Consider the following 15,482-nt stretch of genomic DNA (forward strand, 5'->3'; position numbering starts at 1 on the left):
CTCCGCTATCTTGTCAGGATTTCCAAAAGGAGTGCCAGAAAAATGCACTTTTTGGGGAATGCCTGTGCAGGGTCCCTGACAGCTCCAGCAGAACACCAGGAGTTACCTGCGGGCACTGCCAGCTGCTGCACAGCTGGGCTGCTTTCATTCCACAGGTGGGCACTGCCTTCAGCAAACCTTGGGAAAATCATTTCTCCAGAAGCAGCTCCTGTTTGCCTCTCTGGTGCTGCTGGGGTGGATTTGTGCTGGAAGGGAAGGGACTCTCCCGTTGCTGCGTGCGGAGCCGGGCGGCCGCGTGTCCTGTGTCCCCAGCCTGGGTGGTGGCACGTCCCTGCCTTGGGGACAGGTGTGACTCAGGGGCTGCCCCACCCTCCCTGCGTGCCCCAGGCACCGGCACCCAGACCTGTTCTGTGGATTCCTCGAGTCCTGCTCGGAGCAACGCCATGGAAATGTGGAATCATTCCCCCAGGAGCCAGTTGGGGTCTGTGGTCTCTCTGGTCTCTCAGTGTAGTTCTGCTGCCATGCACTGGGCATCAAACTCGTGTTCCCCCCGTGTGACAGGGTTTTTATTTGCTTTGAATTAACACATGCCAGTTCATTTCTTGGATACCTTCATTACTGTGTTTGCACAGCTCCAGCTCAGCAGGCTCAGCCTGGCCCAGGCTGAGCCCAAATACAAAGCACTGGTGTGAGTCTCTTAAGGCATAGTTTCTTCTTCAGAGTATGGAATTTGAGAGATTTTTCCAAAATCATATATTTAAATGCATAAGTAGGTCTTTTGTTGGGTTTACAAAAGGCAGTGTATTGCCCAAAACTTGAACTTTTGACTGTGGGTGCGTTTTTAGCTGGTAAAAGTAAAACCTTGGCTAAATCTATACACAGTGACCAGCAAAAATGACCCTCAGTCTGAGCTTTTAAGCTGCTGCTGGTGTATGGACTCATTCTGTGAGGATGGATGTTCCCTTAGCTCCTTGGGAAATAAAGCCACACTTTCCATTTTAATCTTACAATCTTATATTTTTCCTGAAATGCTGTTAATATATAAATGGGTTTTAAATAAGTTCATAAGTAGTAGTGCAGGAGGGAAAAAAAGAGGGGTTTGTTTGTTTTTAGTGCTTTGCTTGTATCTTATGCAGCAGGTCTGAGCTGTTTCCTAAACAAGTTTAGTTTTAGTTAGTGATACCTATAATGTTGATTTCTTACATGAGAAATAACTCCTTACCTCCTGCTCTGCTGAATCATTGAAAGGAATCCCAGTAATTGTGGAAATACTTTTAAAGAACAGAAATACCAAAGGGACAGAGTCACTGTAACAGGTTATTGTTGGATTTTCTAGACACCAGGTTAATTTCAGTGAATATGGTTAATGTAAGAGATAAGCTGCAAGCTGAACTGTGAGAAGGTTAATATTATGAAGGAATTAATAAAATGGATCAAGTTTTGTGTTTTAATGAATTAATTTGAAACTGATGTAGGTGCTGCTCGGTCTTTTTCTTTTCCAAAGAATTGCAGTATAAGAGCTTAGCAGAAATTGCAAATTCTCTCAATATTTTCTGGGATTGATTAATACTTTTTCTTATGTATGGGTAAACTGAGGCTTAAAAATTTGACTCTTTGGCCCAAAGTATTAGAAAGCCAAGTATGAAATATGAAGGATTTTGTTTGTCAGCCTTGCTGTACCCAGTGAGAACATCTTGTGTCCTGAAGAAAACAAAACATTGGATGATGAGGGCACTGAGAGCTCAGTCCTGCCTCGTGGTTGTTGGTGCCATTTTCCAGAGATGTCTGGAGTAAGAGCAGGATCCACAAATCTTGCTCTTATCTTGTTAAAAGCAGCCAAATGTTTGGGGCTGGGAGATAGCAGAGTTTGAAATGCTGATTGGTTTCCCTTGGAGTAAACTTGGAGCTATTGTTGAGTGTTCAAAGGGAGCCTCATCCAGCTCTCCTGATTGGAAAAACATGGACAGGGAGTAAATGCCAAGACCTGGAGCTGCCTTCTGTCTCCAGCACCAGTATCAGAGTGTTTTATAACTTTGCTATGAAATTGGGGGTTTAAGGCTTGCATCTCAGGGGGGTCAGGGGGAGAGCAGCAAACAGAGCCAGCAGAGCACCCAGCACTCACTGTCTCTGTGTCCACATGTGCCAAGTTGTGTCCCTGTGGGTATCTTAAATTTCTGCCTTGGTTTGAAGCCTTCTCACATAGACAGAGTCAGACCTGCTGTGTTTAAGAAGAAATTAGACAGGTTTATGAAGTTATTTCTCATTCATTCATTGATATGTAATGAATACTGTGGGTCCAGCTTTGCCTGAAACTTGTTATTTGCATACCTGCCTTCTAACAGTGACTTGGAAAATCTCTTTTCAAGGCTAAGTAGAGGCCTTAAAAGTGAAATTGTGAAACTCAAGAGCCTCAGGACACTTGATGGGCAGTGTCTTTCTCTTGTGACACACTAATAACAGACTGAACCCCGTGGTCTTGGGGCTGAATTTAGTGTGCACGCTGCAGCTGTTGGTAAGCAACTGCTTGTTAAACTCTGAGGTATTTTCCTCTGCAAACTATTTCAGCCATGCCTGTCATAAGCAGAATTTGGAAGCAGTTTTATGTCGATCCTCTTCCAGGCTCAACCCAGAACTGAGGCAGCAGAACGGAAAAAGCTCATGGCCTTTTTATGGAGCTCAGTTCTTGCAGCAAGCTGGCCTTAGAGGCTGGTGGCAGCCCCTGGAGAGCCAAAGGCAGTTGGGATTCCCGGGAATGTCACTTGTGGAACTCGTCTGAGCAGCTCATGGATGGCTCCATTGTTTGTGCGGCACAGAGCAGGGTGGCTTGGCGAGGAGCAGCTTCTGCATCACCTCCCCAGGCCTGAGTTTCAGGTTACTTTGTCCATGCACTATGAAAATCCCTGTCCAGGAGTTGGTTGTGCAGGAAACGTGAGGGGTGAGGAGCAAACACTTCTCACCAGGCTGGGGCACAGCATTTCCAGCTGCAGTTTGGGTTTGTGCTGTGTTTTTTAGGTGTTTACAGGAACAGCCTCAGTGCTCTGTGACAGCAAGAAGAAAACCTGCTCATCTCCTCACTTCACTCGTGTACATAAAAATAAATTGTAAAGTGCTGTTGTCAAAATTAACTTTTAGAACACTCATTTTAAGGCAAACCAGAGGGGACACCCCAGCTGCAGCTCAGCAATGAATGGAAACCTGTCCCTTTATGATAATAAGCCAGAGGACTTTAGAACCTGGAAACACCTTGGCTCAAAGGTCCCTAGAACAGGCAGAGCCCTCAGGTGTGGTTCAACCAGAGAACCTGTGAGCAGCCAATTGCTCAGAGTTGTAATTGTTTTTCCCACATAAACATGGTACAGAGTTCTTTAGATAAAATATGGGAAGTGTGAGTACATTCATATGTACCTTCAGTCATTACAAGAATACCACTGACATTGTTATAATAAAATTCAACTGTGTTATGTTTTTTGATTCAAAATTAAATTACAGTAGGGAATGATCCAGGATATCTGGATTTGAAGTTAGGTAAGGAAGTAAGCACTTAAAGTTGAGTTCTCTGATTTAGAACTTTTTATTTATAAGCTGGAATTGCAAATGCTGAGTGACAGTTTTGAGTTTATGCAGCTCAAATCCATCTGTGTATGGGGTACCATCCCTGTGTGTTCAATGCTGTATTCACAAGGTAGCACAGGAAACAGCATGGGCAGAAGGGGTCCAGGGCAGTGTGAAATTCCATCAGCAGTTTAAGGTCACATTTTGTGGTTTACAAATAACTTGAGAATTTTGGTGAATTTCAGGGAAAACTGATGTTTCAAGGGCTCTGATCTCTGAGTGGTCACATGGCAAAGTCAGGTTGAAGTAGCAGCAAAAACATTGTTTTCAGGGGGTTCCCATGGTTTGGCATCTTACAAAAATAAACAAAGTCTCTTTCTCAGCACAGCTCTTTTCCTTATTGCTTCAGCAGTGTTTCCAAATGGGTTTGTTCAGTCCTGAGCTGCTGGTACCCAGTGGCACTCTGCTTTTCCCAGCAATGGGACGAGGCTGGATGTCTCCCTGTGGGTGCTCCCCACAGCACCTGGACACCTTTGACTCTGTGCCCCCAGTGATGAGCCCCCCTGGCTCAGGTAGAAACCAACATTGAGCTCCTTGTATTTGATGTGGTTTCTGAGTGAGGGAATCTTGTAATTTCTCTTGTTCAAGCCGCAGCTCCATTTCTCATTTGCTGTTCATAATCAGGAGCACAATGGGGTTCATTTGTTGTTGGTTGTAATGTCTCATTGCTTCTGCAGTTGTAAGTCAGACAAAAACCCAGAAACTTCAGTTCTGTGGGAACAAAAGCAACTCAGATTAAAAATGCCAACTTCCTCTGTGTTCCCTAACACACAAGTTAGCTCATTCATGCTCAAGTCCAGGGATTCAGAGAGATAAACAGAGTAATTCTGCAATAACTGAGACATTAAAGGCTGCCTTTCTCTCTGTCTTTTCTCTCCACAGCCCTGCTGGGCCAGGTGATGATAATCAGTTGGCTTCTCCCCTGGATCCCTGTGAGCATCCCTCAGCTGTGTGTGCAGCCTCTGGCAATGTCCCCGTGGGAGCTGCTGAGCTGACTGCAGCCAGGTACTGCCAGGGCTGGGCCTGGGCCAGGCAGGGGCTGCTCAGTGATAACCACGTTTCTGAGGATGTACTGTGGGCCCTGGAGGTGGTGTAGAGCTGCCTGCTGCAGGGGACTGCAGCACCAGGAGCTCAGCACTGGCTGAGGAGCTGCTGCCACCCTCCTTGCATGGAGAAATGTCGATGGGTTTGCTGGGTCTGCCTCTATCTATCAGCAGAGATCTCTACCAGAATTTAAATCCCCCCTTGTCTAAGCCTTCAAAAGAAAATTCTGTTTACCCTTCCCTGAGATTCTGTCACTTCAGCACATGGTATCTGAAGGTGCAATATATTTCCTATATTATTTTAGGTGCTTATACTTTTTTTTTTAATTATTATTAGTACAGGGTAAATAATCCTTGGAGCATTTTCTTTGAGAAGTTCTTAAACAGCACAACATTGATTACAAAGCATTCAGGTATCTCTCTTGGACTCTGGCCTTTTTGTCTGCCTTTGCTTGCACTGAGAAGGGAAACTGTTGCTTTCTTTGTGCTGCTGGTGGTGGGGTTGTCAGGATCTTGGGGCATATAAATTTATCTGAACAATAGAGGAAAGCCTTGTAGGGTGTGTGTACCCTTCAATCACCAGGAGCTCAGTGGAGTGTAAACACACACAGTATATTTAAGCTAGCATTACATTTGTTAGCTGAAGTCACAATAACACACCATCAAAGGCTGGAGGGACCTTGTGTGGTTTGCTCAATCCACCTTAAAAGCTGGGTGACTTTGCTGTTTAGCCCATCCTGCTCTGCCACCAGTCCCCAAGCTGGTTAGTCACCAGTGCTGGCTGGGAGAGACTGTGAGAAACAAACTTTTTCCTACAGTCACAGTAAGATGATCTAGAGAAGCTTTCAGTGGGAAGCTAATGATGTGGATTTCTTTCAGTCCTTGTAAGTTTTTATTCAAAAAGTTGTGTTTCTTTTGTTTTTAACAAATGTAATTGGGTTACTGGTGAGGTTTTTTTTGTGGATTCTGCTTTTCTTGCTAATGGATTGTTGGCTGTAGTAGTGAGGCAGTTAGAAAAGAGTGAGCATTGAGGTGGAGCTGTGAACTACTTTCTGAATGTGGAAGCATGAAAAAGGCACCAAAAGTGCCAGAAAGATTTGTATATGGTCTTTGGACTGTAGTCTGGAACAGAAGATTGTGTGCCCTTGGGGTGATAATTTGCTGTTTGCAGGGAAAGAGGCACACAAGCTGTCTATGATTAAACATTTAGGGAGAGCAGTCTCAGAGTGCTTTAATTCAGTGTTTCTTGTAAACCTCATGAATTCACTCTGTTTGCCTTCTCACATCAATCTGGAATTTCGAGTTAATTATATTATACCTTTCCTTTTGATCTCCTCCATAACTTGTGCCTTTAAATGTGTTATTGTTTGTCTGGAGGTGTCTCCTTGCTCCAGCCCAGCGGCTCAGGCTGTGCTGGTGCTGGGCTGTGGTTGCCCCATCCAGGGTGGCTGAGCCCAGTAGGGGTGAGGGCACAGGGACTGTGCAGCAACCACAGCATCTGCTGGTTTCCAAATCCTGGCCCTGAGGGAGCTGCAAGGCTTTTTGCAAGGGTTCAGCACTAAAAAGTGGCAAACCAGGGCTATTTCACGTTGGATGTAGGTAGTTTTCCAATTCCTGCAACAGAGGAAACTGTCAGAGAAATACACTGTGGTCAACTGGAGTGAAGCTGGCTGTGAGTGGTACTTCTGTGTTTGTTGCTTTTACCTCTTTTTTAAGTGCTGCACAAGTTAACTCTTGTCAGTGTTGTTTGTTTTCCTTGCTCCTTTATTTTGCATCCATGTGCATCTTTGGATATAAAAGCCTGCCTATTCTCCTTCACCTGCCTTTCCTGTCCAGGCTGTTGCCACTTGCCTGTTTCTCTGTGAGCCTTGCAGAGGGGTTTCCTGCTGTCCCAGCAGTGAAAACTCAGAGGCTGCCACTGTGCCCACCCCCAGGTGGCAGCAGGTTGGCAGAGGAGGGGTTAAATCAGTGCAGCTGCAGCCCTGCTTTAATAAACTCCTGTGTGTTCAGTCCTGGTGCAGCTCCTCCTGCAGCAGCAGCTCTGCTGGCTTCCCTGGGCTTTGCCAACAATATAAAGTTGGTAGCAAATGGAAGTGTCAGAACACTGGGATTATGCTCACATAGCAGGACTGGGCTTCTCTCACCCAAGGGAGGAGCCTCAGTGATGTTTGTTCTTCCATGCCTTATCTGTCATCAGCAATTCACCTTCATGGAGCAGATTATTGCTGATATAAGTAAAATAATCTTATTAAAGTCTCTGCTTTTTTGGCATTTTATGTGGAAGCACTGCACCAGTACATTTCAGTGTGAGTGGATACAATTCCCTAATGCACAATGTGATGTCTCTGTGCTGCCTGCTGGGTACCTCTGCAAAATGGCAATGTTACAGGGGCTCCGAATGCCATGGGGTTATTCCAGTCTGTCTGCAGTAAGGTGCAATCAGAAAGTGTGTCTCTTCCCCCAAAATATTTAGTCATTTACTAAATTTGCTTTTGTTTCTGTGTATTTCCCCATCAGGGGTGTCACATAATGCAGATGGTGGGCACTTTGACAGGGAAAAATCATGGTGCATGCATGATGGGGGTCAGTTTGTGCTAAATGGCTTCCAGATGGCAGGGCAGAGTCAGAGATCAGGTTGTCCCTCCATCTGTCCAGTCAGAAACTCTATCTTTGTTTGGCTTCTTGAGGGAGACTGACTGATACCATATTGATCAGGGACAACGTGCTAGCATCTGCTCAGTAAGATTTTATTTATCTACAGAGAAGTGCCCTGGAAAGAATTAGCTGAAAAGTTCACTGATGGTTCTGCCAAGCATTTTTGTTGAGCAGTGAAAGGCCAAGTTCACTCTGATTTGCCAGTACATGTTGCTCTAGGAGAAGTTTTGGCCAGGCACAGCTTTCTCTTTGCTCTGCAGGTGCAGAGCTCTGCAACAGGACTGCTGTGCTGTAGGAGGAATGTTTGCCTTGGAAAGGTAGAGAAGGCAAATAAAGCCCTGTCTGTACAAGGCCACAGCTTAGCTGGGCTCCAGGTTAGGGGTGTGAAACACTTCTGTGCAGTGTCTGCTCCCTCCAGCTTCCTTCCTGGCTTGTGGGCAAAAAACCCCAAACCTGCAAATGCCCAGGAAAAAATGACAGCGTAGAAGGCACTTGCTGCACGTGTTTAGGGTGTACTTCTCAGTGTTGGCAGCACAAACAGGGAGTACCCACACTTGTCTGTGCACACAGATAGTCAGAAAATTATTTTTGAGGTTTACTTATCAGAGGTAATGCTTGAAAATGCCTGTTTTCTAATCAGCTCACTCCACAGGATAAATACTGGTCAGTGTATATTTTATTGTGCACTGAGAAGGATTGGGCTTTTTGCAACCATTAAAATATCACCAGTTGAGAAAAAAGTTTAATGGAAAATCTTGTTTTAATAAGAGCTGTGGAGAAGTTTTAATGTAGCTTCTTCATGTCTGAAGTGATGAAAGTCCCATGAGTTGACAGATGGACCCCAGTTGATGCAGGGTTAGGCTGGAGAGCTCAGAGTGAACAGAAAGTCTGTGTTTTGGACAGGGTTCCTATTCTGTGCTCCCCTGCCTCAATTTTGCAGTCTGTCAGAGCAGGAGGAGGAGAGGACCCAGGGCTTTGGGAAGGATGGGGAGCAGAGCTTTTCCAGAAATGCTGGTGTGCTGATGGCAAGCTTTGCTTTACTGTTGGGAATGACACTCATCAGTCAGAATATCTCTGAAAATGGATTCATTTGGTGTGGAAAGGCTTGGAGGGAAAGCTGAAGGGCTGCAGATGATCTTTAGGACCCGTGTGAAGAGTGTGGGTGAAACAGGTGCTGCTGTAAGACTGGGGCAGCTTTGTGTGTCCATAACAGCAGGGCCATAATTTGTGTGCCTTTGGTGCTCTTGCTTGGCTGGGCCCTCTTGTGAATTGTTTGGGTTTTGCAGCTCTTTGTTTGCTCTCCAAACAGATGTTCAGCATTCACTTATTTTTAGCAGTTCACTTTTTTCTGCTTTAAAAAATCTTACTTTCACTGCTCTCCCTGTGCCCCTATATAGTCACAGCCTTGCTATAGAGAGGATGCTGTTACTATATTAGTACAGAGACATTTTTAGCCAAGGACAAAGGCCTTTGCATGAAAAAGGAAACAGCCTGCTTCTTAATCATTATTTATTTATTTGTATTCACTTGATGGGGCTGAAAATTTCGAGTGTCTGTCAGCATCAGGGCAGTTTGGGAAAACAGAAGGAAGGAAAGGAAGGAAGGAGTGAGGAAAGCAGAGATAATTTCTTGGAAGAGATAGCTGGGTAGTTGTCCCATATGGCACAAAGCAGCTTTGTGGATATAAGTTAATCAAGGTAAACTACACTCACAAAGAGCTTTGGAGACCTCAGTGCCTGAGTGCACAAGAGCTTTGTGAGGTGGCTGCTCTCGTGCTCCTGTGTGCTGTGACTGAAGTCAGGGATGTGGTTTAGGCTTGTCCTCTGTTAGTGCACCAGAGAAGGGAACAGCCTGTCCCTGGACCTCCCTGACTCTCCATCAGTAACACAATTCCATCTGCTGCCTGCAATCCCAGTGTAATTACTGGGGGAAGAGGAGAGAAGAATTGAAAAGGAATGACTAAGATAGCTGTTTATATTTAATTCAGGAAACCTGTAAGAACCTTCTCAGTCACATCCTGTTTCCATCAACATTTCCATCAGCATTTGTGTCTGTATCTCTGGCAGCAGCAGCAGGAGAGGCTGTTGTGTGTGGCTGCTACCCCAGGACATTTGTGTCCCTCTGGTGTGCCCTGGAAGGGACAATAGACAGACAGACAGGCATGACAAAATCTTACTTCTCCTGCTTTTGAGACATGAATCATTGGTTCTTAGCTCCTTTTCTGTTAATGAGTGTGGCTGAGAGCAGGGGGAGTTTGTGGTTGCTGCCCTGCTCCTGAGCGTAGGGCTTTGCTGAGCAGAGGGACCTCACATCCATGGGATCAGTTCTGGGATTACTCTGTTCAGCCTTGCAGCCTGGGGAGAGCTTTTAAAATAAGAGAATGTTTTAGTCCCAGATTTTAGGGATTTTTGCTAAAACACAAATTGCTGAATCGAATGTTTATATTGTACATTGAGGAGAAGGGGCTGTGTGGGAACAGCAAAGCAGTCATTAGTGATTGATTTATTTATTATACTGATTTCATGTACAGTTATTGATTTATTTATTATAATGATTTCATATACAGTTAAAGTTTCTAGCACTTAATGTTATGGTCTATAGAGGCTGATGATGTGGCCAGCCGAGAAGTGAAGTGAAATAATGTTTGGAGGAAGAAGTAATTTTTGGGAAGTGGGAGAGAGAGGGAGTTTGGGAGGGGATGATGTGCTGCTTACAGCTCCTTGTAGATCCAGCCAAAGTTCATCCTGTAAAGAGACTATTAAAGCTTCATGGGCATTTCTGAAATTTGTCAGCTTATTTTTAATACCTGTTTTGCAGCACTTCCAAGCCTGATAGCTGTGAGGGAGCTGATAACCACGTTTCTGAGGATGTACCTTTGGCTGTGGCCCCTGGTGATGGTGTAGAGCTGCCTGCTGAAGAAACCAAAGGTTTCACAAGGGAAAAAAAAAGGTATTGTGTGATTTCAATTGTTACAAGACTTTGCCATGTCTTTACATCTTTTGTCTAAGAAATGGTTCTAGTGTGAAAGAGGCTGACTAAGTTTGACAGGTGTTTTGTCTGAGTCATATGAACATTTTGCTGCTGGATTTTGGATCGAAATGTTAGACTTCTCAAGACCTGGCTAATCCAGTGTATCTACTGCAAAATACCAGAAGAGGGAGCTTAGGCTACACTGGTTATTACTATGCTGATCTTTCCCTCTGTTTTTAAACTATTATTTTTTTATGCTTTTCCCCCAATATTTTCCTTTATTGAAGTAAAGTTTGTTGGGGTTTTTTTTGTTTCTGGATGTGAAACTGTGCAAGATCATGTCCTGTTTAAGAGGACTGTTCTGCTCATTGCCCTTCAGATGTTGCCAGCACCTTCCCCACCCCACACCTGATTTGCATTGCCACTGTCAGTAGTGAAGGAAGAAGTTTTTCATCTGGTTTCACTCTTGCTGAATAAATATTACCTTGATTTCAAAGTTAAATGTTTCACTGCCTCAGATTTGCACTGACTGTTGCCATAATGTTTGATAGGTGCTCCAGCACATTTTTGCTTTGAAAACCCCTAAATTGAGTCAGACTCACAGAATGATTTGGGTTGGAAGGAACCATAAAGATCATGTCCCAGCCACCCCATCTCAAATATAGACGAGACATGTGCTTGGATATTCCTGTCTGTGGTGATTAACCAGTCTGCTCTTGGGGCTCAGCAATCAAGGCCTGCCCTTACTGTGACATCTATTAGTGGAAAAGGTCACAGCACAGCTGAGAAGATGAAATGGGCACTCCCTGGAGAGCAGCATTCTCCACCCCACCAATACCCATGGCAGCTTGTGACGAGTGGGATGCACGGCAGGAGACACCACAGGAAATGCAGTTATGCACTAAAGCTCTGCTCAGAAATGTCAAAAGATGCTGCTGTCAGCAGGAGGGTACTCTGAATTATGAATTAAAATGTGCACAATAGATGTGTTCTGCTGTGGACAGTGCACAAAGAGCTATTAGCAAATGCTGCTGAAAAACTATTGACTTTAATATCTAGGAAATGTTGATTCATTATTTCTTCTAAACTCCTGATTGTTTTGATCAGAACAATGGTGTCCTTCACCTTTAGTGTGTGTGCTGCTGTGGCACAGTTAGGCCAGGTCTTTGTAGTTTTCCTCCATGACACTGCAGTGCACAAACCTGTGTACCATTGGTGGAAAACAGAAGTGTTTTGCACCAGTATGCAACTTCTGTCATCTGGAGAGGATTTTCTGTATTGAAGGGTAGATACAATGGTTATCATCTAAAACTGGAGAAAAATGAGCAGGTGAGGTTTTAAGTTGTAAAATGCTCACCCCAAGATGTTGGCTCTTTCCAGAGAATCATCCAGAATTGTTTGAGTTTCACAGACAGCCTGGATTTCACATTCTGGGAGTGCTGTAGTGTAATCACAAATGACTGTTGTTTACAAATCCGAATTGTAACCACTAAAACATGGGGATTTTCTTTTCCTTTTCACTAGAATTCAGCTTCAACAACAGGAGAAGTAACTTTAGAACTCTGCGGGCGAGCAGAGCTGCTGTGCTTACATATTTAGATTGGCTTGTGCCTCTGAAGTTTCTGTTTTGTTTTGATATTGATGTGTGTTTAATAATGTAAATGTGTGTGTGCATAAGAAACTCTTGGCCTTGGGCACTTCCAGAGGTGGGAAGTCCACAGCCTCTTTGGGCAACATGTTGTATTATTAGAACTTCTTAATGCTGAATCAAAATCCATCCTAGGATGTCAGCAGCCCAAATGTGCACTCCCAGTATCCTCACTATATGTTTGGAGCCTGCTTTTACAGCTTTCTAGAAATCTTTTTACTTCCCACATCATTATGCTTTGAGAATAGCAATCCTGTCACCCACAGCTTCTTTCTCCAAAGTTGAACTGTTTGTATCTTGATGGACTTTAGATGCACATAGAGGTGAGAATTAGAGTTGTCTGTGGGACTAAATATCATTCTTGCACCCTCTTGAAAATCAAAAATATTTCTCTCCACATAGCTATTTGCTGTTGTAATCAGCCCCTTATGTGAATACTTCTGAGACTAACTTGTATTTTTATGTGGTTCCTGTGTATTGAGTCAAATCAACCATGGAAAATAATAGCCTGTAAATTGGGTTCTGTTTCACTTTGTCACATTGATGAGAAATGTCTGGCAAGGTGCTGAACTTGTGCAGCTGCTGGGCCACTCTGTGATTTTCTGTAAAATGGATCCTTGAGGCATTGCAGTCTCCTCTATGATTATGATGATCACATTATGAACTGTGTCACAGACACTTCATAATGTGAGAGAAGTGCTGAAATACTGCTAGAGAACAGCTGATTCCTTATGGAAGCCCCATGGACAGAGCTGGAAAGTCTCTGGGGAGCTGCTCCATCCCTTTGTGCTGTGGGGAACAGAGATGGACATGATTTGTCCTGGAGAACAAAAACCAAGTGCTGGTTTTGAGCTTGTCCTCTGCTGCAGCCTCACTTGAAAATTGCACCTGTGGTGTTCTGTGTGGCTCATGGGAATGCAGAGCTGGGCCCTCCCTGTTGTCAGATACCAGGTCAGTTTTCTTCCAAAAGCTACAGCAGACAGGTGTATGAACATTTTAGAGACTTTGGATGGACAGGGAATGTCTGTTGATCTCTGAAATCAAATACACATTTCTGTCTTACCTAATTTTCCTGAAATGAGCCTGGAACCAATTGGGAGCACAGCAACAAATCTCTCTGAAAGCAGAAAGTCACAACAGTGTTTACACAAAGCTCTACTTTCTGTGTTGTTGGTTTCCAAAATGTTTCATAATGCTTCCCTGGGAGGAAGCAAAGCTGAAGAATTGGTGTCAGGCAGAAAAACAGGATAAGCTTTATGACTTCTGGGTTTTATTTGCTTGATTGTGTGTTGAAAACAAGTTTGCTCCTTTTGCCCACCTTCAGAGAAGCTTAGTTTGAAGCTGAGGAAATAAAATTCAATGTATTGCCTTCATTTTGGACCAACACTGATAATCCTAGACTGAGTTGCTTTTAATGGTGTATTTAAAACCAAGAAGGGATTAAATGGGATTCAGAAACTCAAGGTTTTTTCTTTTGAGTGAATTTAACCCTTCTGAAAGGAGTGTGTTACAACACTTAAGTTGACAGTGAGCAAGGAAGAGATGAGAAGTGCAAGTGTGGGATACAAGTGCTTCTTTCCTTCCAAAATGTGGGAGTTTGCAGGGGTTTTTTTTGGGGTTGGGGTTTTCTGGGGTAGAAGGAAGGTGTAATTTTGTGGATTTTATGTTTCTCATGTGAACTGGATAGTAGGTGTTTGTCTAGACTGTCTGGTGCAGAAGTGAAGTGATGCTTTTTTCAGGATAGCAGCAGATAGAAGGCATTGAAATGAAGTTGTTTAATTCTTATAAACCAAACTCAAGGATTTTTGTTGAGGCTTTGTGGCTGACACCATGAAAAACAGCACAAAAAATAGATCCCTTACACATAACCAGCCAGCCTGTAAAAAATGGACAGGAATGAGCCACAGTGCTGCTCTTCATCCCTTTCCACCATTCCAGATTTTTACAGGAGATTTTCTCCTGAGTGTGTGTTTAGTACTGCTCAGCCCCAAACAAGAGGATGTTTTGTGTTGACATCTTCAGTTTATTATTAATAGCATCAAACTCTGGGGTGTCTGCTGTGTTTCAAGCCCAAAATGTGGTGGATTTTCTTGTAGCTGGGTGTGGGACTGGCATGGTGGAGTTTTCTGGGTGAACCCAGGATGTGGGGGACAATCAGTTAGCTGCCAGCAGCTCCATTTTTAAAAGGCAAAGCATTAATGGGTGCTTGACACAAGTGGGAAATGTCACCTGTTTTCTAAGCACTTGCTGGTTGGGAATTTGGGCTCTCTGGGGTGCTCTGCCTGCAGGTTTGCTCAAAGAGAGCAATTATTTATGTCAAAAATAAAGCTGCTCTCAGTCTGAGGGCATGGACAAAAGGGTGATGGTAGCCCTCTGTCTGCCTGGTATTCCTGTGTATTTTACAGGTTCCCTCAGGCAATTTATGGTAATTTCCTTGCTGCTAGAACAGGTTCAGCAGCATGAAAATGAAAATGTCGTTACGCTAATTAATCCGTCCACAAGGAGTCTGGAATTAGCATTGATCATTCTGCATCCTACAAAAACCATGGCAGTAAATATTCAGAAATTACATTCCAGGCTTAGGATGCTGTTCCTTGACACTGTGGCACACACAGGGACAGCTCCTGACACTGCCAGGAGGGTGGAGGATTTGTATGGGATCACCTCTTGTTCTAGATCAGGTAATAATTAAGATAAAACTCTTGTCAGGTGTGTTTTGTATTTCTCAATACAAAATATTTTATGCTAAAATATGGCATGGGCTTTTGGGGTGCCCTAATGCTAAATCTTCTGAAAGAAGCCATTGAGACACACTAGGCATACTTCAGACCAATTTTGTGTTAACTCTCATGAAATCAAATTGAAGCTGCACGCTGACTTCTTTAAGGCAGTCATTTGACCACCCATCCTCAGCAGCCACAGCAGAGCATTGCACCAGGGGGATGCTGTTCCTGTCTGCTTTCTTCATCCTGCATTTTCATCATCTAATTCTTTACTTGGGCCCTGAGGCCAGCAGGCCTTTGGATTCTGCTTGCTGAAATCTCCTGCAACAAGGTGCTCCCAGAGAGCATTACCAGCATTACTGATCTTGTCAGCTGAGGGCAGGTGCATGAAAGCCTTAGAAATGGCAGTCCCCTCTTTGCGTGAGGCAGCTCCTTCCCTCACAGGCCTGGCTCCAGCTGCCCTAGGGATCTTACACCTCAGGATGTTCAGAGACTTAAAAAGAAGCATGGAAGCAAGACGAACTCCTGTCGTCTGTGATGGTGTTTTTGCAATTCTGTTGTTTGGAAATTTCAACAGAATTTGGGCAGCTGGCTCGTGGGCATGGTCTGCAGAGGCATATTCAGCAGGAAAACAACATCCCTCCTTTGGTGTGGTGATGCTTGTGGTCCCGGTCTGAAGACCAGGCCAGAAATTTGGTAAATAGGAGTTTAAAGTTTTGTTTGTGACCTGAGGAATTCAGGCCTGGCTCTTACAGCAGTAGCATGATAGAGCCCAAAATCTGAAACAGAAATGTCTGTGCCTTGGCGGGAGGGAAAGCAAAGCAGCAAACA

The 15,482-nt window shown here is 44.1% G+C and overlaps 1 protein-coding gene across 14 annotated transcripts in view; it reads left to right on the top strand.

The window, feature by feature from the left end:
- Nucleotides 1-15,482, top strand: part of TACC2 (transforming acidic coiled-coil containing protein 2) — a 127,625-nt gene that overhangs the window by 49,659 nt on the left and 62,484 nt on the right. For 13 of the 14 annotated variants that reach the window (XM_074545330.1, XM_074545337.1, XM_074545334.1 and 10 more), the window contains exons 6-7: nucleotides 4,495-4,617; nucleotides 10,128-10,259. In XM_074545330.1, coding sequence (XP_074401431.1) covers nucleotides 4,495-4,617; nucleotides 10,128-10,259 — 255 coding nt within the window. The remainder of the gene's footprint in view (nucleotides 1-4,494; nucleotides 4,618-10,127; nucleotides 10,260-15,482) is intronic. The other variant, XM_074545338.1, reaches the window with a different exon arrangement.

This window comes from Zonotrichia albicollis, chromosome 7 (genome assembly GCF_047830755.1).
Source record: "Zonotrichia albicollis isolate bZonAlb1 chromosome 7, bZonAlb1.hap1, whole genome shotgun sequence".
Lineage (NCBI taxonomy): Eukaryota > Metazoa > Chordata > Aves > Passeriformes > Passerellidae > Zonotrichia > Zonotrichia albicollis.